The sequence below is a fragment of the Agelaius phoeniceus genome, chromosome 3 (genome assembly GCF_051311805.1).
Source record: "Agelaius phoeniceus isolate bAgePho1 chromosome 3, bAgePho1.hap1, whole genome shotgun sequence".
NCBI classification, from domain to species: domain Eukaryota; kingdom Metazoa; phylum Chordata; class Aves; order Passeriformes; family Icteridae; genus Agelaius; species Agelaius phoeniceus.
Genome location: NC_135267.1, coordinates 67,159,361 through 67,187,157, shown reverse-complemented (window position 1 = coordinate 67,187,157; position 27,797 = coordinate 67,159,361). Strand labels below are relative to the sequence as shown.

Below are 27,797 nucleotides of genomic sequence, written 5' to 3'. Positions count from 1 at the left end.
GAGCTGTAGAGGGTGCTAAGGTGCCCCCTGATCCTCCTTTTCTCCTCGCTAAACACTCCCAGCCCCCTCAGCCACTCCTCCTAGGACTTGTGCTTCAGACCCTTCAGCAACTTCACCAGCTTCCTTCTGTAGTTTTTACTGCAATGATATCTGTTGTTAAAAATTAATTGGCCTGATTCTGCCTTTTCGCAGCGCTAACAGCCCAGAAATTCGCTCTTTCCATCGCTTTTGTCAGATGCCTGAACAGTCTTCTCTCTTCTGCCAAGTGTTTCATGCACAAAATCACAGAGTGGGTCACAATGGAACGGAGCACAGGGCTCCATCTGATCCAGCCTCCCTGCTCGGGCAGGATCATCCCAGAGCGCACGGCCCGGGATTACGACCAGACGGTTCTCGGCTATCTCCAGCGAGGGAGACTCCTCAGCCTCTCCAGACAATCTGTTCCAGTGCACGGCCGCCTGCACAGTGAAATTCTTCCCCGGTTCAGGTGGAACTTCCCGCGCATTCCCAGGACCCCACCGCGTTCTCACGCACCCGCCCCCCCCCAAGGCCCACCCCTCAGCACCACCCTGTATGGGCACGCCCACCTGAGTGACGTCACAACACAGCGTTCACCCCACCCTTAGCCACGCCCCACTGAGGGCACCGTCGCTTTAGCCCTGCCCCCTCGACCGCGATGCACGTAACTGCGCCTGCGCGACTCGCCCGCCTTCCCTTCCCTGTGTTCCGCTGACATCAGGGAGGGGCGGGGCAAACGCCACGGTTCCCGAAGCCCATTGGCTGCCGCTCGGGACAGCGCGGGTGCTCGTGGTCCCCCGTACCCGCCTGCCCCTCCGCCCGCCCTGCCCGGGGGCTCTGTCCGGCACTGCCAGGGGCGGCGCGGTCTCGCGCCCCCCGGACCCGCCCCCGCGCCGCGGGGGCCCGCCCGAGCCGGGAGGAGCTGCGGCCGCGGGGGCAGCAGCGTCACCGCTCCGGTACGTCCGCGGCTTCTCGCCCCGCTCCCCTCACCCTACGCCCCCGGGGCTGCCCCCGTCCTCCGCTACGGCCGTGAGCGGCCGCTCCTCCTGCCGCGATAGTCCTTAGGTGCGCGGCGGCCTTGCCGCGGGCCCCCGGCGGGGCCGGGCAGCCCGAGGCCTGTGCGAGTGGCCGCGGGTGGCGGGGGATGCCGCGGGCCCGCTGCGCGGTGACCGGGGGGCGGCGGTGAGTCACCGCAGCAGCGCAGAGCCCGCCGGTGGCCGGCATCGCGGTGGTGCAGTGCCGGCTGCCGAGGGTTTCGTATTTCGCTGCTGGGCTCGCCTTCCCGAGCTTCCAGTCGCTTTCCTCGTTCGAGAGAGCGAGAGCTGTCCGCGTCCCTGCGGCGGAACGCGGTGCGGGAGGCCCCGGCCCCGGCCCCGGCCCTGGCCCTGAGGTCGGCGGGTGCTCGGTGCGGCGGTGGAGCCGCGGTCCGCGGGGCTCCTCTGCGGACGACCCCGGCCGCTTCCCCTGCCCCGTGCGCCGCTGCCGCTTCCCCTCGTAGACAAGTGCGTGTTGTGGCCGCTGGAGCTATGGGCCGACCCCGCTCGCACAGAGCGGTTCCCTCCCGCTTGTCCCTCAGAGTGCCATGCCCAAGCTGGCGTGGTCGTGCAGGCCGGGATGCCGCAGGGAGCCTTCTGCCTCGGGGTTAAGTGCGGTGTGTGCTCGCCGTCGGGATTTGCTTCGAGTGCTGTCAGCATCGCACCGTGTGCATGAGCATTGTTTTGAAAAACTCGCCCTTCCTTCCCTGAAGTCTGTTGTGTAATTGTGGGAGACTATAATTCTGTACAAGTGCCTGAAAGGAGGCTGTAGCCAGGTAGAAGTCGGCCTCTTCTCCCGAACAACTGTGACAAGATGAGAAGAAATGGCCTTGGGCTGCGCCAGGGAATGTTTAGATTGAACCTTTGGAAGGTTTTTTCACAGAAAGGGTGATTAGACATTGGAATGGGCTGCCCGGGGAGGTGGTAGAATCACCATCCCTGAAGGTGTTTAAGGCAAGATTGGATGTGGCGCTGTGTGCTGCGGTCTAGTTGACAGGGCGGTGTTCAGTCACAGGTTGGACTCGATGATATCAGCGGTCTTTTCCAACCTAATTGAGTCTGTGGTTTTGTGTTTGAGTTTCAAACAGAGGAAAATTTGTATATTCCACGATATTTCCTTTGGCTTTCATGAATTATCAGTTAGGGTTCGTTTGGGGGTTTTTTTGGGTTTTTCTGAGACCCTTACAAAATTATTCAGTAACAGGAATTCTGTTCTGTTCCAGCATAAACCTCTTTAACATTAGGATATGGTGTACTGGATTTAGTAGCTTACAATGTTTTCCTCTTCCTACATTTCTTTAAAAGTTGTATGCACAAGCTGAGTTGACACAAATACCTATACTCACAAAGTGTAATATAAAGTCACAGACCTATTGCTATGTTCAGGCTCCTTGTAAAAAATCTTTTGAAAAAAGTTCCTACTTGCTTGAGTACTTAATTATGAGCATGTGGTTTTGGCTATGTAGTTATTAGTTTCCCAGATGGATCCAATATTCTATATTTTGCTTCTTGATATATACCATTTAGCAGTTGTACATTATTTTCTTGTATTTTATCCACAAAGTCTATTCTGTGCCTGGGTCAGTTAAGGAGTTGGATGTCCGTCTTGACTCAGGTTTGCAGTTAGCCAGTATCAGTAAGACTCTACATTTAGTTTGCTGATTGGTCCCCCTGAAATGCACAATAACTAACTAAGGGCTCTTCTGCAAGCAGTTTGTATATCCAGGGCCCAGGATGCACAGTTTCCTGGGAGAATTATTCAATACTAGTAGGAAGGTCATTGGGGACTTTGAAGGACAGAACTTCATAGCTTGGGCTCTAAACCATATTCTATGTAGTAGCATCTTCAGACTAGCCCTGTGTCAAGTTTAAGTTTCAGCTCTTTGTAGGCTTTGAAAGAAAAGAGGAATTTTATGTGTATTTACCCCACTCCCGCCCCCAGATCTCCTGTACTTCTACACTTTTGTTTGCGGAGGTTTGTTTTGGTTTTTTTTGCTGTCTTCCTCCACCCCCATCTTTGAAGGATTCCCCTGCTTCTTGGTTTATATCTATCCCACAAGATTCTGAGTAAGAGTTCTGAAATGAAGCAGTCTTGTTGATCTTTGTCTGTAGCTGTCTGGCAAACTTGTAAGATCTAGTATGAGACCATGCTTCATGTCCAGCTTTGTGTGACGGCACAGGAATAGGAGGCCCTCTAAAGCTAATACTTCTGAACAGTTTGAGTGCATAGTGCATATATTTGTGTCCCAGAATTTTGCACAGTGAAATTCTAGTGTGGCCATTTGATTTTGTAATGCCTGTTGTTGAGTGATTTACTTCACCTTGCAGATACTGAAAGCACTGTTGAGAAAACGGCAAAATGAGCAGTCGTCGGAAACGTGCACCTCCATCCAAAGTGGATGAGGAGAAGAAGAAAAAGCTCTGCTGGAATATGCATGAAGACCGGAGAAATGAGATGGTGGCTTTAGATGATGAAGTAACTAATGAGGACCATATTCCAGTTCCAAGCACTTCTGCATCCTTCATCGTTATAAACGATGATAGCACTGATGAAGATCTTGCACAGAAAGAAGGCAGTGGCTCAAAATCTGTTAAGTTTTTGACAGTTAACGATGAAGAAGACTCTTATTCCATCTTGACTCCTGTGTCTGTACAGCTAAATATTATAGTCTTGCCATACCGTGCAGATAGGTCTTGGAAGGCTTTGTTGGGAGAATTTGCTCTTCATCTGCCTTCTGAGGAAATTCTAACTGATGAATTCCATGACAGGAGCTTTACTCTAATGAGAGGAGACTCTGATGATGAGCTGCAGGTCTGTGTTCATGAAAGAAGTGAAGATGAGCACAGTAATGAAACAAAAGAGTACCTGGGCGCTTATGAACAACGTATTCTGGTGGAAGCAACTTTAAGTGGTGAAATATTGGAAGATTTGAGATGGTTGCAAAAGAAAAAGATAATTGGACTTTATCAAAGACCTGGAGAGGCTCAGGCTTTAAAGGTATGCATTCATTATACTTGTTTTGAATTTTGGAGGTTTTTTTTTTTGGTGGTTTTTTTTGGTTTTTTGTTTTTTGTTTGAAATATAAAATAAAAATATCTGAACAAAGTCTGGCAGCTACTATGTATTTATAATGTGCTGAAAATGTATTGTTTCTACATGCTTTTGTAATGTTTTCAGTGTGGTTTTTCCTGTAAATATATTTTTATTTTTTCACCATTAGCAATGTATTACCTGAAGGAATCACAGAAGATTTTAGTTGTGTTTCCTCTACATGGTGTTTTTAGTAGATTTATTATATCTGTCTGTACCTGCTAATTTTCAAGCCACTGTTATTATTTTTTGTGCTCTTCTGTTTATAATATTCTTGTCAATTAAATTAATTGTTATTTTAATTTAATTGTTAATTAAATTGTTAACTGTATAACCTTTTCACAGGTTGGAATTTACCTTCTTGAATTTGGGCTAAGTAAACCAGAATTTCTCAGTGATGGAGGTGGAAGACCCAAAAAAGCTAATCAGATTATTCAAAAACTCATGGAAAAGTTCTACAGTTTTTTAATTCCAGGTAATGCAATAAAGTTGATTGTTGATGAACAGAAACAGTTTTGTCTTCTGTAGTAGTTGTAAATGTAAGGGAAAATAGTAGTTATTCCTGCCATCTAGAGCAACTCTTCTTTTCTGGGCAGCATTATTAGGTAATTCACCCAATACCATTATCTGCCCATTAATCATATGCTAATTCATTTATGCTGAAATCAGAGGTGATAATTCTTCTCTACAGATACTGAATCATAGAGGTGTTTTGAATCCTCACTTTTCTGGAAGTAAGTACAGTTTTCCCTGTTCCATGGGGGTAGTTTGAACAGATCTACAGTATCTTCTCCGAATCATACAGGAACAGTGTAAAAGAGCCAGGAATTAAATTTGGAAAACTTGTTCCCAGGTTGGGGCCTATCACACAACTGCGGCAATAGATTTCTGTTTGGTTTATATTGTAAAGCAGTTACAATGTAAAATACTACAAAATGTTTTGAGAATATACCACTGCAGACTGAGAAACATGGGCCTCCCTATCATTTTAGAATTAAAGGTATATTTGCCAGATTACACTTGCTAGTAATACAGATTTATAGGGTGATAAACAATGGCTTTATGTTGTGGTGTCTTAGGAAACTTGTGGAAAAAACAAACAAATAAATAACCCAACCAACCTTTGTCTCATTCCTGAGTGTAGAGTTGATTCAAAATTTTGACTGAAGACTGATTCAGTGACTGTAGTATACAGAGTTTGTGTTGTGGCAAAAGCCTAGCACCCTCCCCAAATAGCACTGCACCTAATTAGAAGAGGCAGAGTTGTATAAAAATCAGGCAACTCGGGCTAAAGAGAAGCTAAAAGGAAGAGGTAACAAAATAAAATCTGAACATCCTTACCTGCTGCGAAGAACAAATGTGCAGCTATGAGGACCGACGTGAGGTGTACCAAGGGATGGGCCAGTATAACTTACTAAGTGGGGAAGATACTGCACATAAGAAATCATCCTTCCAAAAACTGAATCTGACTGACACAAATATGCCAGTTTAGGTTTGAAAGCATGACAAATCAGATCCAAGAAGAGGTCTGAAGAAAAAATATTTTAAGGTCTAGAAATGAATAGTAGTGGTTTTAAATCTGTTAGGAGAAACACATTATCATAAATACATTAGAAGCAGAACAGTTGCCAGGGAATTCATAGACTTGAGATCTCTAAGGTATATGATAGAGTGCTGAAATAAATGTAATGCTATAGCAGAAAGCACAGGGTTTTTTTCTGCATATTTTCTCATTGTGGAAGAGTTGGGGAAAGAGATTGTGAAGAAAATTACTGGTGACTTACTTTAAGGTCCAAACTAATTTTCTGCTGGAACGTGGGACTTTTGTCCTCAGTACACTAAAGGATGTGTTTATAGGGACTACCTGGTTCAGTGTAGCTTACAGGTGAAGAGGTACTTTCTGAAAGGGAAGACATGCCCCTCAAAGTTTCTGGGGCAGGAATGTGGTCCTGAGAAATTGGATTGTTGTGCCTTAACTTTTCATGAGCCATGCAAGCAGCTCAGGTTTGTAAAGGAGCTGTGTTGCCAGCTGGTAAAGATTTGGACTGGTTTTGAACATGTACGTTTTTATGTGCTGTAAAATAATAATGGAGTCTTGATTTCATGCCAGTGAATGCCGTGTAAGTGACGAAGTAAAATAGCTGGCACGGAGAACAGAAATAAATGATTGCCAATCACCAGTCAAGTCCTACAAAGGCATGTGCACCTTAATGTATTACTAACTCTTTGAGAAAAAGAATGATTGGTGAAGTGGTATCAACAGTGTTTAAATGTATTATTCAGCGTAACAGAGATGAAGAACAACTGAAAGCTTGCAAGCAGACTAGGCCATGGAGTTTCAGTAGTAATTCAATAGATGAATAGAAAACAATGCAGAAGAAAAAAATTATGGCCTCTTTGCTAACTGTTGCAAGCAGGGTTGCAGTTCAGTAGGTAGGTGTATAGCTCAGTAAATGTATCAATTTAATGTTCAGTGTTCATGAAACCAAATCAATAGTAAAGAATTATCCTGAAAGTGTTAGAGAACAAAACATGATCACTAAACCACTAATGTAAGTCCATAGTGTGCATTATGCTCTGCTCTGAATTCAGAAAAAGCATGTCACAGAAATGAAAAATATTTGTGAAGGAGGACCCCAGGTGATTATGCAATGGGAAAGTAGTTTCATTTCCTAACAGTTTTTGAACATGAACTTACTGATGTGGCATAAAATAATATAGCCTTGATTCTGTCCTGATAAATGCATTTCTCTTAAATGTTTCTAACAACTTAGTTTAAATTCCACCCGTTTTTAAACAGAATTAGTTGAGGTTTTGTAAAATTACACCTAAGTATATATTTTAACATTTATCAATATCCATCTAAAGTGAAATCTATACAATAACATTCCAAGATGAAGCTTCTTGTTCCCCCCACTGATGAGCAAATTCTCATGCTGATGGTGTTGTGCTCAAGGATTTACACAAATAACGCATATGACCTCTCTACTGCTACTTTTAATTTTAATATATTTTTCTCACTGTACTCAGTGAGGATATCACCACTCATTCTGGTGATATCCTTCTGGTTTTGAGACTTTGTGGCAGGAAGTTCATCTGTGTTGTTATGGCAAGCATAGCCATAGGTGCATTAAATAATCTGAAAAAAACATGATAAAATGTTTAATATGGAATCCTTGAATCATTTAGGTTTTAACCCAGCACTGCCAAGTCAATCACTACCATGTTCCTAAGTGCCACATTTACAAGTCTTTTAAATATTTCCAGTGATGGTGACTCAACCACCTCCCTGGCCAGTCCGTTCTTGTGCTTGACAGCCCTCTATGGGAAGAAATTTTTCCCTGTTACCCAATCTAACCTTCCCCTCATGCAACTTGAGGCCATTTGTTCTTGTTCAGTTACTTGGGAGAAGAGACCAGCACCCATCTCACTATGACCTCCTTTCAGGTAGTTGTAGAGAGGACTAAGGTCTCCCCCTCATCTATTTTTGTCCAAATGACCCCAACTCCCTCAGCTGCTCCTCATAAGAGTTGTGTTCCAGATCCATTACCAGCTTTATTGCTCTGCTCTGGATGTGCTCCAGCACTTCCATGTCTTTCTTGTCATGTAGTGAGGGACCCAAAATTTAATACAGTAATCTCACAACATCCTTGTAGTCGTCCTGAACTGCCAGCCCTTTCTTCCAAAGGTCATAAACTGTGTTTTCCCTGAGTCTCAGCCAAATCTGCCTGCTCAGGCAGATGTTCTCTGCCATCTTACCTTTTCATCATTTACCATTTACCCTCAGTTTTCTTAAGAATAAATTCTTTGTACAAATATGGTTTTGGTATTTGTTTATTTACTACCATATGTGAGGCAACAAGTTTTCCATTAATCTAGGCTGTTTCATTAGTGCAGACATTGTTATACTGCAGTCTGGAGAAGGAAAGATCCTACTGCAGATGCAGTAGCAGAACCGTAGTTCAGTCATTGAAGGAATTAAATAGAGTACTTGAAAAGCATCAGAGAAACTGAATTTTTAGATAGTACAATGCCATCTGTTTCCCAAATGTAAAAAAGATTAAGATGAGACCTCTGTAACTGAATTACATTTTGAAATGGTTGAAAGCATAATTAAATAGTCACTGTTTAATAAGTAACTGAGAGGGATAAACTTCCCTGGCATCCTTTTCAAAATCCCCGTGGTACGTAGAACCATTTAATATTGAAAAAGAAATCTCTGGAAGAATCAACAAAACAAGAAAGGTGTGTACAAAAAAATCCAATTGCATTAAGAAAAATTTTGCTTTAAATTATATTGCAGTCTTTGCTCTCCTGTACAATTCTGGATAGACTTAGTTTTTGTAGAAGTCAATTTAGTACGCTTAAAAATGTGAGATTTGAAGACTGTTATTTTAGCATGTATAATGATAGGTGTCATTATATATCAAATTCTTTGATCAAAGTTATACTTTGCAAATACTCTAATTTTCTGTTCTTTCCTAAAGTGAGGGGTATGTGTTAAAGGATCCCTTCGAATGGTTTCTTTAATATGTAATGCTGATTGCTTTCTAATATATAAAGCTGAATGCTTTCTTGGTGCTTTTTATTTGGCTGGATCATTAATAACTCCACATGTACACTCTGACTGCCTTCTTTACGTTACAAGTCATATGTATAGTTTTCATGAATGTGTAGAAACTTAATGTCTTTCAGTATTCTCATTTCCCTTGACAAGCTCTGGGATTGTTCCTTTGATTTAAAAGGATTAGGGGAAGGCACTGATGGCTGCCATATATAGGCGTATAATTTCCTCCTTTTGTTTTGGAAATCATTCTTCACCTTCATCATCCATTTGAATGAAGGAAAGCTTTTGCTTTTCAAGAAAGAACATCCTAATACCAGCTTCTGAGCCTTATGATAAGATTAAGCTTTCTGGTTTCTGCCAGGTGCATCTCTTCCTTGTTAGCCCAAGGCATCAGAATTAAAATCTGATTTAAGTGTGTCAGCCATTTGCTGCTTTATTAAAATGTTAAATATACTTTAAGGTTACTTTGTGCTGCAAATGATAGCCTTGACTTGCTTCCAGTTTTGATGGTGGCTTTTTTTGTTGTTTTTGTTGTTGTTTGTTTGTTTGTTTTTAACACAAAAATTCTGCAGAGTGAGTTTATCTCCAGTGCTAGCTAAGGTTAGAACCTGTCTGTATTTTTTTGATACTGATGTTTTAATTTTAGGCCTAAAACACTGTTAAAACTTGGCCTGCAAGTCTTTCATTCTCTCATACCTGTTTTCTAGAACTCCAGCCCTTGAAGTTTTCATGAATTTTTGTTCTACATGTTTAAGTTCTGTGTATGCCCATATATCCAAATTATGTGAAAAATACATAAGCACAAGGCCTTCTTTCTTATCGGGTAGAAAAGAAGGGTAGGCCTTCTGTCCCAAAGGGTGATTACTTCTCTTGAGGTGGGTTTTTAATTCTGAAAGCATGCCTTGTCTGAATTTTTGCAGTGATGCAAGTGGTGAGAGTTATATTTTGTCCTGCTGCTACAATTTTCTTAACCAGATGAATAGGTTAACTTAAGGTTAACTTTTTTAATTTCAATAAGGTCATTTATTAATATTTAAATCAGAAGCATGAGATAATTGTGATTCTGTAACAACTGGAATTTTTTAGTGGAAAGTCTATATTAAATAAATAAGTTCTGGTCATTCTATACCTATATTCTAAAGAAAGAGCTTTGCTGATTATGTATACATCTGTGCTCACTACAGCATGTTAACTTTTGGGTGTCCTGGTTCCAGTTTGGGCAGAGTTCATTTTCTTCTTAATAGCTGATGCGTGCCGTGTGTTTGGGTTCACTGTGACAATAATGTTTGTAATGCAATGATTTGTTACTTCTTGCTGAGTGGTGCTTGCCCCAAGTCAAGGACTTTTCAGTCCTTGCTTTACAGGTGCACAAGAAGGGAGGGAGCGTGGCCAGGACAGCCAAAGGGATATTCCACACCATAGAACAACATCCTCAGTTTATAAACTAGTGGGAGTTGGCTGGGAGCCACCAGTTGCCACTTGGGGATGGGCTGGAAATTGATCAGTGAGAGGTGAGCAATTGTATTGTGCATCACTTGTTCCTTGGGTTCTTTTAATCTCTCTCTTTTTTCCTTTTCATTGCTATTACTATTATTATTACTGTTGTCATTGTTGCAATGTTTTTCTTTATTTCAGTTATTAAACTGCTCATTGTTTGCTACTGCTGCTAGCTGAGTCAGATGCAGTCACGGGCATATGTTTAAATGACACTTTGCTTATTTTTATGTATGTAAACTAAATATGTTGCTGCAAAATTTACTGAAATGTTGTCCCAAGTTGATTGATGATGCATGTCTTGAATTATTTGTGTATGCAGACGAGCTGGAGGAAGATGAAGAAGAATCCGACACGGAACTAGAGCGACAAAATATTGAAGAGCTTTATGACTTCGTACGGCACACCCATCAGCAGGATATCCAGTTACTGAGAAAGGATGTGCAGCATCCTGCATTGATTCCCATTCTGAGGCCATACCAAAGTGAGGCTGTGAACTGGATGCTTCACCGAGAGAACCACACCAGTACTCCAAGTAGTGGCAAGTATATGGATCTGAAAAACTTGCACAATTGTGGAAAGTGGAATTGCATTGTCAGCAGTAATGTTTCCTTGCTGTTTGATTAGAAGTTTTGTGAGTTATTTCATTAGTATTTTTATAAAAGCTGTTGTTTGGGTCATACACTAAATAATAAGCTAGGTTTTGCTGAGCAGCCATTGATGTATCATGTTGGTCATGAAGCTCTGTTGAGATGGACTTCAGCTTTTTTCCTCTTAATGTCAAAAAAAGGCTGAATAATTCTAAAGAGTGTGCTGTTAATAGAGAAACTTCATCATAGTAAAGTGAACACTTTCTCCATAGAAAACGTGCTGCACTTCTTATGGCGGGAGGTGATCACTCTGGATGGAAAAAAAATCTACTATAATCCATTTACTGGCTGGTACGTTTTTATAGTTACTCTTTCTGAGGACATCTCAGGGTTGTGCTTTGTGAAAACCGTGTTGGCAGCTCTATCCTGCAGGATATAAGATATTCCATAACTTGTTTTTCAGTTAGCAACTAAAGAATTAGAACAGTGATATCTTTAATTTGAAAAAAAGAACAAACTCAAGTATGTAACGCACAGATAAATATGTAGATCTCAAGTTGAAGATGTAATTATTAAAGCTTTTCTTAAAAAAAGACAATAATTTAATGGTTTAATATTAATTTTTTTAATTTAGAGTATTGGAGGCTTTGATCTTCTTCAATGTTTTCAAAGTCCAAAGGAAGGCAGCAGTATAAAGCTTTTTATTAATGCTCGGTATTGCATTACTAAGCCTGTTTCTCTTTTATCATTACCTTGGTCAGAATAGAACCTCTTGATTGCTAGTTTGCTTTATATTTTTCCCTATGTAACTTTCAGATCTTTTCCACATGTGAATAAAAAAATATTTCAATTTTTTTGAGGCTAATGCTATGATATGCTAAGGTTAGCAAGGCAAGGCCTATTAAGAGGTGAAAAAAATCTAAAAATTCTGGCATGTGTATTTGTCTTGATCTGGTTCATACACGCAAAAAGCTTGCTAGTTTTTGTTTATCTCAGCTTAACTAATAAAAGATAATGCCTCACCTTACAAACTTTGCCTTGCTGAAGCTATGCTGTCTGTCCCTGAATGCACCCTTCTCTGTCACAACATTCTGTAGTAACTGACTTTCACTGGGAATGTACTTGAATTTTAGCATTATCCGTGAGTATCCAACTGCTGGACCCCAGTGGCCTGGAGGTATTTTGGCAGATGAGATGGGTCTTGGAAAAACAGTGGAAGTGTTGGCTCTTATTCTGAATCACACTGGACCAGAGATTAAACAAGATGATCTGACATTACCTGAGGTAAGGAAACCAGGTTGAGAGTTATTATTAAGAAAATGCTATTCAGAATGAATGCAAGTGCACTTTTCATTGCTTTAGAAGTCCATATTCAAAGCTCTATTACTGTGAAAGTTTTTCCCTTAATAGGACATGATACATGGCAGCATTAATGGTGGAACAGTTTGCATGTTGATCCTTTGCCATTGTTCAATGGTTTTATCAGGCAATTGTACTGTTAATATAGTTTGGACAGGCTCAGGAGTATATAAATAATTTAATTTAGTTTACTATGTTGGAGGCCATTCTCCTTCACTTCATTGTATTGATGGGTGTCAAACATCCATTAGTGTTCTGTGCTAAAATAGGGACAGTTTACATTCTGGGTAAAGATTTCTGCTCTCCCTCTGTTTCATATAATAAATGAGCTTATTTAGCAACAGTTTTCCATCTTTTCACTTTCCTCATCATGCATACTGTGAAAATTTGGCACATCCACTAAACCCAAAAATTTTTTCTGAAGGGAAAGGACCATTATTCTTAAGTAAACTCTTACCACTTTGTGAGTTTCACCCCTTGGAAATCATGGCAGCCAGTTTCATTGCACATTTATCATACTGATCTCCTGCCTGCTTGTCATTTTATCAGTTAAAAGGACTCAATTCTCTTATTAGGAGAGAATAAGAGATATAAGGAGAGAATAAGATGATTCTTAGATATATAAGAGGGTCAGCACCAAGTAGTGCAAACAGAGGAGTAAAAGCACTAAAGTGCCTGGACACCAACTGATAACAATAGGTAGAAACCAGAGCTTTTGGAGGGCTGGAGTTACTGAAACTGTTTAATGATGTAAGTAGTTGGGACAGATGTCAGCTAATATATAAGAGTAAAATTTTGGGAGGTAATCCCTAAAAGGAGAAACATACTTTTTATACAGCTGACTAGGGGTCTTCCTCTATATTGCTTACTTCCTTTTGTTTTTCTAGCTATATATTAAATATATATTTTCCTCCCCCATCAGGAACCTAGCTCACTTACATCTATAGGTTCCTGCAACTTAATGCTAAAGCAGTGGAGGACCCAAGAGGGTTTCAGAGCTGCTTTTTGTGTTTCAGTTAGGGTGCTGAACACTGTTTGCCAAGAAACTGAAATGAATGATGTGTCACTCTGTAGATTAAAAAAGAGCTATCTGAGCAAATTGGTGAGATCAGAACATATATTTGTAGCAGCTCATGCTTACTTTCAAATATGAGGAGATTAATGAAGGTCAGAGTGACTGTGAAGAGACATGAGCTAATAACTATTTAATGTTGTCTGCATTAGGGTAAGCTTGTGAACTTCTTTGTTCCACCTCAACCTTTAGAGGGAAATAAAAAGAAAAAAACAAAGGAAATGGATCCTAAATTAAAGGAAAAAATACAGTATCCCAGTAAGTATTTCTGATGAGTTTTAAAATACGTTTTGCTTTTAGCGTTGTGTTATATTGGCCACTGACTATGAGTTCAAGGCTACTCTTGACTTCTTCAGAATGAAGTTATTCTTTTGCTGAGCTCTGTCATGTAGGATTGCATGATCCACAGTTAAAAGTAAAGCTACTAACTCAGAACTCTGCTACAGAGCTCCATGCAACTAGAGGTCTTTGTAAAGAGTTTATGCATTTAAATGAAATAAGTTGTCTTTTTTTATGCCTCAGTAAGAAAATTGGGTGATTTATTTCTATTGCTATCCAACATTGTTTTAGAATCATTGCAAAACAGCAATCCGTAGAGCTGTGTCAAGTAAAAGCTTGTCAAAACTGCTGCCTATCTGCATTTTTTAGATGAGCACTATGTTTAGAGTTACCTTAATACGCATTCTGTGAGGTAACTTAAGTTTTTGTTTTGATTCTTCATACAGGCTTACGAGTAATGATATTAGCCGCTGTAAAGGAAATTAATGTGAAGAAAGGAGCATCCATAATTGCAATATTTAAGTACATCAGTTCTATATATAGATACGATACGCAGAGAAATAGACGGCTTCTCAAAAGAACTCTAGAAAAACTAATTGCAGAACAGGTGGTAGAACAAGTTAAAGGGCATGGTCTGGCTGGGTCCTTCAAGCTGGGGAAGAATTACAAGGAACAGAAGAAGCGAGAAAGAGCCAAAGAGCAGGTAAAACATGCTGCTGTAGTTATTTCAAAGAATGTTGCAAAGGCTGGGGTTTTTTTTCTGCCAATTGCATGCTACTCTCAGCTGTACTGTCTATGTACACGAGCTCAGTGACACTGATTTAGTGGTAAAAATGAAGAAAACTGCAGCAATTGCTTCGACACTTATAAATAAAGAAGCAGAAATCATAAGTAGATAAAATTTGGGGCTAAAATATTAACTACATCTGTCACAAGTCTTCTAAAATAGTGTTACTGGAAGTTGTATTGTTCTTACTGTGAAGTTGTTTTTTAAACACTGGTAAACATTAACCAAATCCTCAAACTGGAAATTAATATAAATCCTTAATATCTATGTACTGATGTGTTTATATGTCATTAAAAAAAAAGGGTGAGGAGAAAGTTGTTTGGGTTGGAAGGGACTTTAAAACTCATCTAATTCCAAACCCCCTTGCCATGGGGACACCTTCCACTAGACTAGGTTTCTCAAAGCCCCATCCAACCTGGCCTTGAACACTTCCAGGGTTGGGGCATCATTGTCTCTGGGCAACCTCTTCCAGTGTCTCACCACCCCACAGTGAAGAATTTCTTCCTAGTATCTAAACCTATTATCTTTCATTAAAAACTATTCCCCCCTTGTCCTGTCACTATGTGCTCTTGTAAATAGTCCCGTTAAAGCTTCTCATAGCTTTTGGTTCGGTACTGGAAGGCCGTAATTTAGCCTGAAGCCTTCTCTTCTCCAGGCTGAACAATTCCAACTCTCTTAGCCTTTTCTCACAGGGGAGGTGCTCTAGCCCTCTGATCATCTTCGTGGCCCTCCTCTAGACGTACTCCAACAGTTCCACATCCTCCTTATATTGGGTGTCCCAAAGCTGGATTGCAGTACTCCAGGTGGGGTCTCACAAGAATGAATAGCTAGGCAGGATCCCTTCCTGGCCCTGCTGCCCACGCTGCTTTGGATACTGTCCAGGATACGATTGTCTTTCTGGGCTGCAAGTGCACATTGCTGCATCGTGTCCAGCCTCTCACCCACCAGTACTCCCAAATCCTTCTCAGCAGGGCTGCTCTCAATCTGTTCATCCAAGCCATGTGCAGCACCTTGCACTTGTTCTTGTTAAACTGCATGAGATTCCCATGGGCCCACTCCTCAAGTTTGTTGAGGTCCCTTTGGACGGCATCCCGTCCTTCAGGTGTGTCAGCTGTACTGCTCAACTTGGTGTCATTTGCAAATTTGCTGAGGGTGCACTCAATCCCTCTGGCTATGTCATTAATGAAGACATTAGGTAGCACCGGTAACAAATGTCACTGGACAAGCCAGAATGTAAAGTCTGACATTTTTGATTAATTTTACTTTGTAGGTAGCAAGGACTTCAGAAAACACTCAGAAGAAGCAATTGATTGATGCTAAAACTCAAACCAAAGAATCAACAAACAGTGATGAAACATCTGAAAATGTCTTTGAAACTGCATCACATGAGAATATCGCCATGGAAGAACATGATTACTGTACAACTAGTAAAAATAACAGGAAATCTGAAGCAGATCATGAGAACTCTGTAGAAGAGAAAAATGTTAAGCAAGAAACTGTGGTCCCAAAATCTCCTGATTTTCATGGCAACCTCTTTGTCTCCAGTGACATGAGCAGTCATCCTGATGTTGATGTTTCTAAAACTACAGCTGTTATCCAACAGGAAGTCCCAAAGGTCCAGTCCTCACATTCCCAAGAACGTGCTGGCAGTAACGTACAACATACCAGTTCCATATTTCCATTTAATACCTCTGAATATCGTTTTGAATGCATCTGTGGTGAGCTTGGATTGGCTGACTACAAAGCTCGTGTGCAGTGCCTGAAATGTTACCTGTGGCAGCATGCAGAATGCGTAAACTACAAAGAGGAGAACCTGAAGAGCAGGCCCTTCTACTGTCCCCATTGCCTTGTGGCAATGAAACCAGTTCCTACAAGAGCGACTCTGATAATTTCTCCAAGTTCTATTTGCCACCAGTGGGTAGATGAGATCAATAGGCATGTAAGATCATCATCTCTTCGAGTTCTGGTAAGATTATAGAGCTTCATATTCTGGAGAGTTATTTTATCAAGGCTTGGGGCTTGCATCACTCAAAGTTCAGAAGTCTTTGTCCTCTCTGCCAGAGCTCTATGCTTCTTGCTGCTAGACCAATGCTTTGGCATTATGTGGTGCATTGCTGTCCCAGAGAGACAGTCTGCAATTAGTCCTTTTTTTCTCTGTTTTAGCTGGTCACTGGGAGATAAACCAGTGGAGTAGATTGTATAGCGGCTGAAAGCAAATTTCTGTGTGGTTGCAGCAACATGTAGTTTCTGAGAGGGAAGGCTGTTTGAAAGACTACCAAGGAACTTAAGAAGGCCTATGGGTGTTTTGAGTGTTGTCTCACTGTACACGTGCACTTAAGCAATTCTCAGACTGTTTCTCCTCCTTTTGTTCTAGATAAAAAATGTTTCCGTAGGTAAAGCCTGTAGCTTTGCATTTCTGGTTCTCAGGCTTTATAGAAAAAGTCTTCGGCATTGGTGTTTACTGAAAACAATACTGGTACAACTGTTGTGTTGATAACATCTACCAAATTTATTAGGATGTTGCTTATTTGGAGACCATGTATTGTCCTTTTACTTGATTTCTAATAACCCTGCCACTAGAATCTAATTATACTTAGGGTAACAATCACCATGCAGGTTTTTAAAAAATACTGATATCACAGTATTCAAAAGTCTTTTATTACCGATGCAGCCAAGTTTTTTCCTTCATATTTTTAGCAGTCAGGAGCCTTTGTAATGATCAAGAGCTTTGAAAACCATCAATCACTTGTATTTTGAACAAAGTAGTAGCAGATATGATATAACTTGGTATTCAGAGATATATCTGGTACCTTTGACTATTACACATAGTTGCCCAACATATAAATGAATTCTAGGCCTCCAGTGCTATTTGTGTGAGTAGTCCAATTAGATTTAATGCAGGAATTAACAAATGTGTAAAACTCACATGGTTTTCCTAGGGCCCAGTCCACGTTTAATACCAGGTTTAATGAAAATTAGCAGAAATAGATGTACATGGTGACAACAAAATAGTTTAAATATTGATTGTCAGTACTTTAAACTGTGTGGCATCTTCCATTCTGCAAGATTGTTTTCATTTTCTTCTAACTGCCAACTGTGAGACTTGTTTTCAGTGTTGCTTCAAAATGAAAATTTGGTGTTTTATTTCCTGTTGAGGTAAAATGAAAGTAATGGACATGTTTCAAAGAATCAGTTTCCCATGTTAACAACTTTTGCATTGCATGTGACATGTGTTTTTTACTCTTCAACTGCTTACAACCCATGGGAAATTCTAATGGTTTTATGTAATAGAACGAGAAATTAAAATTTATCAGTAAGTCTTGCTTTGTGGTAGATTGTCTTCCTGCTGCTGTGAAAACAATCAAAACTTGGCCAAGTTATAAATCTGCACAAAATCTATTCATAAGTACTTGAAGAAATCATTAGACTTTGGCAGTTTGTTTCTTCGTGGGTGCTTCAGAGAGCGTGCTCTTTTTGGTTAATTTGTTTCTTTTTTTCTTCCCCTTCCAAGCTCCCCTTCTCTCCTTTGTTTCATGTGCAGTGAGCTGAGTTACTCTGTTGTCCCACTCTGGGGCTCAATAGAAAGAAATTATCTGCAGGTGTTTCTTTCAGTTGACAGAAACACTGTTGCCATATGCACCAAGGTAGAGGAAGATCATTACTGGGAGAAAAAGTAGGGTTAAGACTGAAATTAACAGTGAAATCATGTGCTGATCATAAAGGGGTAAAGAGCAGTTATTTTAACTTTGTATGTTTCTAAAGGGATTTGGCTTAAGATTATGAGGGAGATAAGAAAAGTACTTCTGATAATAGAACAAATGTCAATATGAAGGGTTTCTGCTAGTGCACAGGGACTGTATTTTACCTAGGGTATATTTTTTCATCTCTTAAATCTCTGTAGGTAAAACTTTACTCAGAGTGTAATTTCTGGGTTTTTTATATTTTGATGCATATTTCTGCCTTTGCCTAATCATCCATTAGATTTTAGTGAGTAAAGTTTTCGGAAGAAAGGTAATGATCTACAGTAAAGGAGAGGAGAAGATTGAACATGTTACAGTAACTTGTATAATGTTGTTCCATACAACATTACAGAATACTTAATCTTCAAACAACTGTTACAACAAATAACTGTTGTAGAAAATAATGAAGTCCTCTCTCCTTCAAAGGAGGAAATAAATGTTTTGGAAAGTCATAAAAATTTGACAAATTTTGCATCCATGACTCTATTGTATTTATTATTAGGTTACTTAGATGAATTTCCCACCATACTATTAGATGATTACACATTTTATGAATAGTTTCTTTTTATATGAGCAACACTGCTAAAAGCTTGCACATATTAAGCTGTACTGATATATTAGCATTTTTATCATTCCTACCTCCCTTCTTTGCTCTTGTGCTGTTGCCTGTGAATCCCTGTAGGTGTACCAAGGCGTGAAGAAGCACGGCTTTTTGCAGCCGCACATGCTGGCGGAGCAGGAGGTGGTTATCACCACCTACGACGTCCTGCGCTCCGAGCTGAACTACGTGGACATTCCCCACAGCAACAGCAAGGACGGGCGCCGCTTCAGGAACCAGAAGCGCTACATGGCCATCCCCAGCCCCTTGGTGGCAGTGGAGTGGTGGAGGATCTGCCTCGATGAGGCACAGATGGTTGAATGCACCACTGCAAAGGTATGACATTCCTGGTCATGCATTCATTTAACTTGAAAAAATAAGAGAGTCTCTCCTTCCCCCCCTCTTAATGTTCAGAGTACACTCATGTAGTTTGTCCTTGTCCCTTGTTCTTCAGAAGTGAATTTTCTGTTGGAGATACTTACCATTGAATCGTTCTCCTGTTGGAATTTTGGAAGATTGTGAAGTATATCCAGCTTGAAAAATACTTAGCATAATCTATACTGACAGTTTAAAGAACTAGGTCATCATGTTGTATATGGTGTTTGATAGTTTTCAACAAGACACTAGCCTTGTTCAGTGATGTGTCTCAGAGGCATAGATATGTCCTTTGGGTCTAGAAGCTAAAATAGTCAGCAGTCTGTCTGCAAACTCAAGGGATACAGTCTGCAGGAGGGATTATTTTAATTAGTCTTTGTCCAGTTTTTTAGCCCAACACAGGAAGACAGAAATGATACTTACATAATGCCTTACAGGCTTTAATGTTCAGAATTTTTTAAACATACAGTTTATTTTGCTATTTGTTTGCCTTCTGTGAGCCCTTAATTGCTTGGAAGAGGACCTGGCTTTTGTCAGCTTTCAGTTACCTTCTAAAAAGATCAAAAATATTATATATATTTTTATAATATATTGCACCAATGCTGCTTCTAGGTCTAAGGGTACATGCTGAAAAGATGTTCAGACTTCTCAAAAATAAGATCCACGTGTTGTCAGACTGTGTTCCACTCTGTTTTTCCTTTCCTATCATTGGCTCTGTGTCCTTTCATTAGGCTGCTGAGATGGCACTCCGTTTGAGTGGAGTCAATCGCTGGTGTGTCAGTGGCACTCCTGTGCAGCGAGGATTAGAAGGTGAGATTTTATGTAGTGGTGTAATCTCTGGGCTTTCCTTATGCTGATAACTAGGTGAGGCTTTGAAGCAGTTAAAATGTCTGCTAGTTTTGTTCTGAATTCACTAGGTACTCTAACTTTGTAAGCCATAAACTTTAAGCATAATAATAAAGCCATCAATACATGTATCAATATACAAATCGAAGAGCTGAAACCTTTTTGTCTCCCAGAGAAGCTGTGTGTCTAATAGCTGACTCAAGTGTGTTCTTCAGTTTTCACTTAGTGGAGTGGAAAAATATTAAACCTTCTTTACAGCAGATAGTCTGCTCTGGTTACAGAATCCTGTGAACTGTCAAATACAGCAAGCAAAGCTGTATTTGCTTTTTGCATAGCTCTGTATGAACTACTGTGGGTATCTGCTGCTATGAATTTAAATTCTAAAAATCATGCTAAACCTTATGAAACCATCTCCAGTTCTTATGTAAGGACTTAATGACTTGCGATGTGTGGAGTAGGTAGCTGTATGTTAGCAGGTGACATTTATCTTGTCTTTTTTTTGTGTGGTGCTCAGTTTCTGTAGACAGGCTTCAGACAGAGATAGAATAAAAGAAAGGGAGCTGACTAACTGCTTTGTCTCCCTGTGTTCTCTGATGGATTTTGGAATATATGGTACACATTGGGGCAATGTGTTTAAAAGTGGATAAATCAGTGTAAGCATTTGTGGACTGTTGTTCGGATACTTAGTTGTAAAAATCAATATATCAGATTAATTAATAATGGAATTTTGAATTAAATTTATAAATACATGTAATAGTTGCGAGAATACAGTGTTAATAAAGCAAAGCTCCAGGAAGAAATGATTGATTTTAGTGTCATGATGAAACTCCTTTAAGGCCCTGTGTGTGATAGTGTTGATTTAATACATATCTGAAATATCATACAGTTCATAATACATGTTGACAGACTCTAAGGCAGCCCTCATCACTTCAGGGATGAAAACTGCTGACTCATTTCAATCTGTGCCACTGCTGCTGTAATGTGGTGGGATAGGAGCTCTGGGTAAACAATTGCTTCTTGCTCAGAAATGATTTCCAGGATTTTTCTTCTTCTGGTCTATGATGTATTTGGTGAATGTCTTGCTGTTTTCAGCTGAATACTGAATTATGATAAAGCTAACAGAATAAGGAATGTAGCCACCAGATTTTCAAGAACTACAAGATATCATCACATATCTCTGTTTCTGCAGTATCCCCATGCAGCATTTAAATGTGTGCTTCTGTGTTTTTCCAGTAAAATTAAGACAGACGTTTAAAGTCAGTACATCCTTAAATTTCATTCCAAAAAGTGACAGGTTTCTGAATTAGGCAGAATTAGCAAGATGTATTCTCTCAATTAGCAAGAAAACAATTGAAGTGTCTTTTGTTAATTTCTTATGCATTAGTAGAGAAGTGAAAATTCTTCTGAATTGCAGCCCCTTCTAGGATTGTGGGCAGCAGACAGTTGGTGCACAGCAGGCTCTGGAGTAATGATGCTGAGCAATATTGGTTTAGAAAAACCTGGCAAACCCAGTTAACCATATGCAATCATGTAATTTCTGCCTCTTGTCTCTGCTCTGAATAGGCTTAAACTCTTTGCTTTCTTCTGCTAAGCTTGAAATTAGGAAAGTGTCTCACAAACAGCTAAATTCTCTCAAGTTGTGTGGAAATCAAAAACGAGCTAAAGGAGAGAACGCCCACCTTCTACCACCCAGTCCCCTGCCTCAAATTAAATATTTTGCTGAAGGAATGACTGGAAAACATGTGCAAAATATAAAGGCCAGAATGGAGATGGTTTATACTTCATAGGCTTTGTATGACAGTTAAATTTTTTTGAGACATATTGCAAAGTATTAAAACACAAACACTTTCTTTTCTTGGCAGATTTGTATGGATTAGTCCTTTTCCTTGGAGTTGATCCTTACTGGGTCAAACATTGGTGGGACCAGCTACTATATCGACCTTATTGCAGGAAAAATCCTCGGCCTCTCTACAGTCTAATTGCCAAGATCATGTGGAGATCAGCAAAGAAGGATGTGCTTGACCAAGTAAATCAAAGTTTTGAGTTTTAGAATTCCTGAACATCATTTATCATTAGTTTTATTTGCAAATTACTTACTTTTTCTTTTTAATTTCAGATTCAAATCCCCCCTCAGACAGAAAATATACACTGGCTTCACTTCTCTCCTGTGGAGAGACACTTCTATCATCGCCAGCACGAGGTGTGCTGCCAGGATGCATTGGCAAAACTCAGGAAGATTTCAGACTGGACTCTTAAGCTTAGCAGCCTAGATAGAAGGACTGTGACTTCTATTCTATACCCTTTGCTACGGCTCAGGCAGGCCTGCTGTCACCCACAAGCTGTTCGGGGAGAGTTCTTGCCACTACAGAAAAGGTGAATTTCTGTCATTTCTTAAATGGCCTACTTTATCCAAAGCAGAACTCTGATTGTCTCCAGTAATGCAAGTTCTTGTACAGTCCTCAAATAAGCCTAATTTAAGCTTCTTGAGTTAAATGTGTGACTGTGGCACACCAGGGTAATCTGACCTCAGAAGCTGAACAGGTACAGTGGGTTCATTTGTGTAATTCTTGTGTTAAAGAGCATAGTACTGAAGGCATTTGATTCTCCAGTGGCATTCTAACCTTACTATGACTAGAGTGTTGCAGGTAACAGATTGAGTATGAAACAAACCAGATTCTTTTTTTGTTTATATAAATAAGCCCACTGCTTTTTTTTTGTCTTGTACAAAGCTCACATTCATGAATGAGAACAATGAAAGAATTGAATCAACAGAATGGAATAATTCTTTAGTTCAAAGAAAATGTTAATTTGAGGTTGCAGAATTTGTAAATATAGACCCAAACTTGAAAGCTGTACAAATGCTCTTTTATTTGCATGCTTTCAAGATCATCTTCCCCCATAAGTGCTCTGCAACTACCAGTTTGGTCTCAGCTTTTGTTAGACCAAAAAAACCCATATTGCCAGTCCTGTTGTGAAATGTAGCTGCTACCTTTTCAGTCAGTTAGAAGGAGATTGTGAAAGAGCAGGCTGTTTCAATTCCAACCTCTCAGACTGGTGTCTATGTTTCTTTCTTAAACTACAGATAGGGAAGAACTTCAACTTTCAGCACTGCCGGTGTTATTGATACTGTTTCCTATTCCATCCATTCTATTCAGTCTCTTTCAATCGTAGTTAGAAGTTTTGTGTTCTTCTCCTTGCTCTGTTATACAGGGCACCTGCAGTGCCTAAGCAGCTGAAGCTGACTTTGCACCTACTTGAGCAGAGACCAGTAGTTAGCCACTGTGCTGTAGCACTTACTGTGGCAGTCTGCTAATGTGGAAGCAAGGGACTCAAACGTAGGAGAAATCAATATTCCCACCCATCATACAAGATTATTTGCATTAAAATGAGCCAGTGTAGTATAAATTAAATATATGTAAACTGAGCAGAGTATGGTGGGAACAGCTTTGTACTGTGTTGATTTTGGTGGAATGGTTGCACAGTGACAGCTGCATAGTAACTGATGGAAAAGCCAGCAATGAAAATTAAATCTTTCTTAAAATCATGTGTCCAGAGAAAAGTCAATTTTCAGCACTGTTTACGTACCTTTTTTTTGTGACCCAAACTTGACTGCAGCAGTGGACATTTCCAGAATAGAGAGAAGATTTAGTTTCTGTCTTTGGTTATATGTAGGAGAATAATGAAGAAATTCTCTGTTAGGACCTTTGAATAACAGAAATTTCCTGAAATAAGGAAGTTGATGCTGGAGCTTATAGATAAGGGCCTGAATTAAAAAACTGAGTTTGGAGTATATTCTGTTCTATGATAGATGACCTTTTTCTCCCAGCTGTGTAGTGAAGGCAGTAAATGAGATCTACTCAGAAAAAAAAAAGCTCTCAAAAGAGATTTTTCTAGATTTTCCTAATTAACTTGAGTAAAAACCCCTTCTGTTTGCCTTACTTGGTAGTCTCAGGCTGTGTATCTAATTGCATATTTTATATGTACATCCTTCTGCTGTAACAATTTTTGTTGGAACTCCTGATGGAGGTAAGTAGCAATGGTGGAAGTATCAGCATATGTTATGTGTATTTACTATTTCCTTTGCAGAATTCAGTAATTATGAATAGTGATTATATTGATTTAAAGCTGATTCTGGTGTAACACTGTACTATAAAACCAAGAATCAGTTTCTGCAACTGGAATAATGTTGCAAGGAAGGTAAAATAAAGGCCTAGGGAAGGGCATCCTTCCAGCATAATTGGAGCCCAGTCTGTGCAAGAGTTCAGTACTCTGTTTACTATTTGGTGTTCATTGCTGAACACCAGATAGTAAATGCTTCTCCTGAAGGTGAATGAGGCTGAGGAGCAGGGTTTCAGTGGAGGGGAGTGGTGTCTGGTCTAACAGCAGCAATTGGTATTTGAAGCAGCCTCAGGTCATCTGTTGTAGGCTGTTGCTATTGTTTACTCTCCTGTCTCTTCATATCAGTCCTCTGATTCTTTAACCTGTGGCTTTACTCCAGAGTACCCTTCAAGCTTCCTTCTTGCATCCTCCTCATTTCTGTTCCCTCTTCACTCTATTCTCTTCATTTCTGGTATTTTTATGTGAAGCTAATTCTCTTCTAGTAGAATTCCTCTCATAATCTGCAGATATGACATATGTAGAAAAGGAAGTTTAGAATGATTTTTGCTAGTCTTCTCTGTTCTCATTTCACAGGTTTTCTTCTTTACATTGACACTTCATGTGTTTTGTGTTTAGATTGGTAGCAGAGGGTAGAAGTGTAGTCTGTCGTAGCTGTTTTCATCTGAACAGCTTTTGTCAAAATGAGGTCTATGTTGCTTGTTTGCAGTTCACCACTAACAGAAGGAGAACAATATTTTGCCCCATGAAGGATTATTTTATCAAGTTCAAATTTTCTTCTTGCTCCTTATTTCTTGGTGTTCCAGGAGATGGCAACCTCTGGACGCATTCAAGTTAGGGTAAAGCTCTAGCAGGAAGAAAATCTGACAGCTAGAGGTTTTTTAATAAGTAAAGAAGTCTCAAAAAAAACCCGTTGGATGCATGTAATGATCTGCTATGCTGCTCAGCATGACCCCCTTACTTTTCCAGTACTGTGATTTTGTTTCAAATTCAAGCCATTTGCTCTCCTTTTCAGCACCATGACCATGGAGGAGCTGCTGACCTCTCTGCAAAAGAAGTGTCGAACAGAGTGTGAAGAAGCTCACCGACAGTTGGTGTGTGCTCTCAATGGCTTAGCTGGTATTCATATCATTAAAGGTAAGGCCAAAGGACCATAGCATATTCTTTACTCCTTTCAGCACAGGAGTAAAGGATATGCTTCATCTCTGTTGGGAGATTAAAAGAAGTCATACTTGTGTAATTGTACTTAACCTGCTTTTGTTTTATCAGTACTGCTTTCTGGGCTTCCCTTGTGCCCCAGCCATGCAAACTGCTATGCTGACTGCTAAGATTCCTTTTGCTGCTCCTGCTGCTAGACAGCTCTGTCAATGTCGATTTTGTCTAAATTACAAGGCAAAAAAAGTTTTGAATGAAAAACAAAAATAATTATATGAATCTTGAGTGTCCCACAAAACAAAAATTAATTACTTCATTATGAATGTGTAAAAATGCCACTTTTCCTAGTTCTTCTAAAGTTGACAGGCTGTTTGAATTTTTCCAGCTCATGTCCAAGTCTTTCTTCAAAGAGAACAGGCAAACTGCCTTTTCTCTTACTTTCTCTTATAGTCCTCACAGAAGGACTATATTCAGATTCTTTAGTCTGTAGTTAGTGGATTTGAAATACTTTGTTACAATTGCAGTATGGAGATAAGTGTTTCTGATACAGTTAAGTGCTTAAAAAGAGTTACATACAGAGGTAATGCTTCTAAAATGCACTAGTAGCAAAAATTATGTTTGGCCTATTTTGAAAACCAGATTGATAAAAATTTCACCTGATGAGAAACAAAAGCAGGACAAAAGAGGCAAAGTTCTGGTCTGTAACTCCTCCCCCAGTGTTACCCTTACACTCAGTCTTCTTTTTCAGGGAGGAGGAAGCACACCTTACATAAAAGTGAGGCCATGAATTTAATCTTAGTATAATTGAAAACTTATAGGTCTATAATTGGTCCAAATTTATTGCTACAGGCAAAGAAAAGAGTAACAATCACTCTTATTTGTTTCTACTTGTCCTGCTTTTCTGCTTACTTTTCTACTTAGGCTCATCTGGACCCTGAGGTCAATGGTTTGGTAGATGTGGTGGCAGTGCAATTGCCAGTTGTCACTGCCTTCATCAGTAGGAATAAGATGTTTGTGTTGATGGTTTCTTCCTCACACAAGAGTCCAGTGAGGGTCATTTTTATGTTTGCTAGCATGTTTGCATCTTTCTCTTTCTTCATTGGTCTGCAGCTCCATGAAAACGCTGAATTTAGTGGACATGATACCTTTTATGAATGTTACATACTCTTTCTTTGTTCTCTTTGTTGCCCCTAAACCCAGTTTTGTCCAGCTCTAAGTCTGCATTTCTTTGACTGTGGGTGAGTTGTTTATAGCCATGGCTTTCTTATTCGCTGCCAAGCCTGTGCACCATCTCTTAGCATCCCATGGCTGTACTGTACACTGCATCCTATATCTTTACTCGTCAATAGCCTCTGCTATTGTTGCTAGGCCTATTTCCCTACACTACATCATTGTGGTAGTTGTAAATATCTCATTCTACATGGAATAACTGCCCATTACTGCTGTCTATATAAAGCTGTGTTTGTACCACACAAAAATAAACAAAAGTTTAAAAATATACAAAAAATTAGCCATAGACACCTAGTGAATTACAGAAATTGCTATCACAGCTAGGCCAAGTAAAAGGTTCAGGCAGGGCAAGAAAAATTCAAGGGAGGCCTCACAAGGTTCCAACTAGCAAATTCAGCCCATAACTTTTGGCCGTTTCTAGTAATTGCAATCCTGTATGGTGGAACTACACCCTTACAAATGCAACTCTTTCAATGTAAGAAGCAGCAAATCTTGTTGACATAGAATTGTTACACTTCCATATAGATAGGATGATTTTTTGTTTTACTCTCTTATCTGTCTTTATGCATTTCTTTTCTCTGTGCTTCTCCATGTTTTGAGAGTTTTTAAGAGTATTACTGGCTAAGTGAATTTCCATCAGTTGAGAAAAGCAAATAAAGATGGATTTATTTTTTCACTGCTTTTCTATACACAACTTCAATTTTGTATTTCTTTTTAATTGATATAAGCTATTTTCTGAGGAATGACTGTGATGCTGGCAGCTTACATCAGTAGTTATGCTTCTTGCATGTACCTAATCATTTCTACATTTCTGAAGTATGACCCAACTTTCATGGTTTTCACTGGGAGAGTGAATAATGCATTTGCAGTGCAAATTTAGCGATGCATCACTGCAGTGAGTTGTAAATGATTTTTTTAAGTGCAACATGAGATTTTTTTTTTATTTATGCAACCATGAATATATATTTTAAGATTAACAGATTTACAGATCTTACAGTCACAAAAGATATTTAATTTGAAAACTGTATAAGTCTTTGTAGAATATCATATTCTATTTTTTACCAATTTTTTGGGGGGAGGAATGACCAGGAAAAAATTGCTTGAAGACAGGCACTTAATATAGAGACTCTCTGAGAACATCTTAGTATGTTACAAGTAATGTAACACTTGTAAGGTCATAGCTGTTTGTATATTTAAAAACCAACACAATGTGTCTGTGTTTTTGCTACTCTTTTTTTATTCAGGAGAATATGTATTGGCTGCAGAGCTGTACAGAGAAGTACTAAGATCATCTGAAGAGCACAAAGAAAAGCTCAAAACAGATTCCTTGCAAGTGAGTGAGCATTGAAATGTAAAAAGATGTAGTTAAGAACTGGAATACTTTAGAATACTTTAATTTAACAGGTCAGTCTTTTCTTCATCCCAGTGGTATGCTGAAGTACTTTT

General features: G+C 39.7%; 1 protein-coding gene across 2 annotated transcripts in view; it reads left to right on the top strand.

Moving 5' to 3' along the window:
- Positions 1–764: 764 nt before the first annotated feature.
- The window catches only part of SHPRH (SNF2 histone linker PHD RING helicase), a 47,831-nt gene continuing 20,798 nt past the window's right edge, over positions 765–27,797 (top strand). For both annotated transcript variants that reach the window (XM_077175519.1, XM_054629721.2), the window contains exons 1-15: positions 765–974; positions 3,381–4,050; positions 4,489–4,618; positions 10,527–10,745; positions 11,067–11,145; positions 11,928–12,078; positions 13,378–13,483; positions 13,951–14,207; positions 15,562–16,257; positions 18,714–18,965; positions 19,736–19,814; positions 21,713–21,876; positions 21,967–22,223; positions 24,982–25,103; positions 27,596–27,684. In XM_077175519.1, coding sequence (XP_077031634.1) covers positions 3,412–4,050; positions 4,489–4,618; positions 10,527–10,745; positions 11,067–11,145; positions 11,928–12,078; positions 13,378–13,483; positions 13,951–14,207; positions 15,562–16,257; positions 18,714–18,965; positions 19,736–19,814; positions 21,713–21,876; positions 21,967–22,223; positions 24,982–25,103; positions 27,596–27,684 — 3,240 coding nt within the window. In that variant the 5' untranslated portion in view covers positions 765–974; positions 3,381–3,411. The remainder of the gene's footprint in view (positions 975–3,380; positions 4,051–4,488; positions 4,619–10,526; positions 10,746–11,066; positions 11,146–11,927; positions 12,079–13,377; positions 13,484–13,950; positions 14,208–15,561; positions 16,258–18,713; positions 18,966–19,735; positions 19,815–21,712; positions 21,877–21,966; positions 22,224–24,981; positions 25,104–27,595; positions 27,685–27,797) is intronic.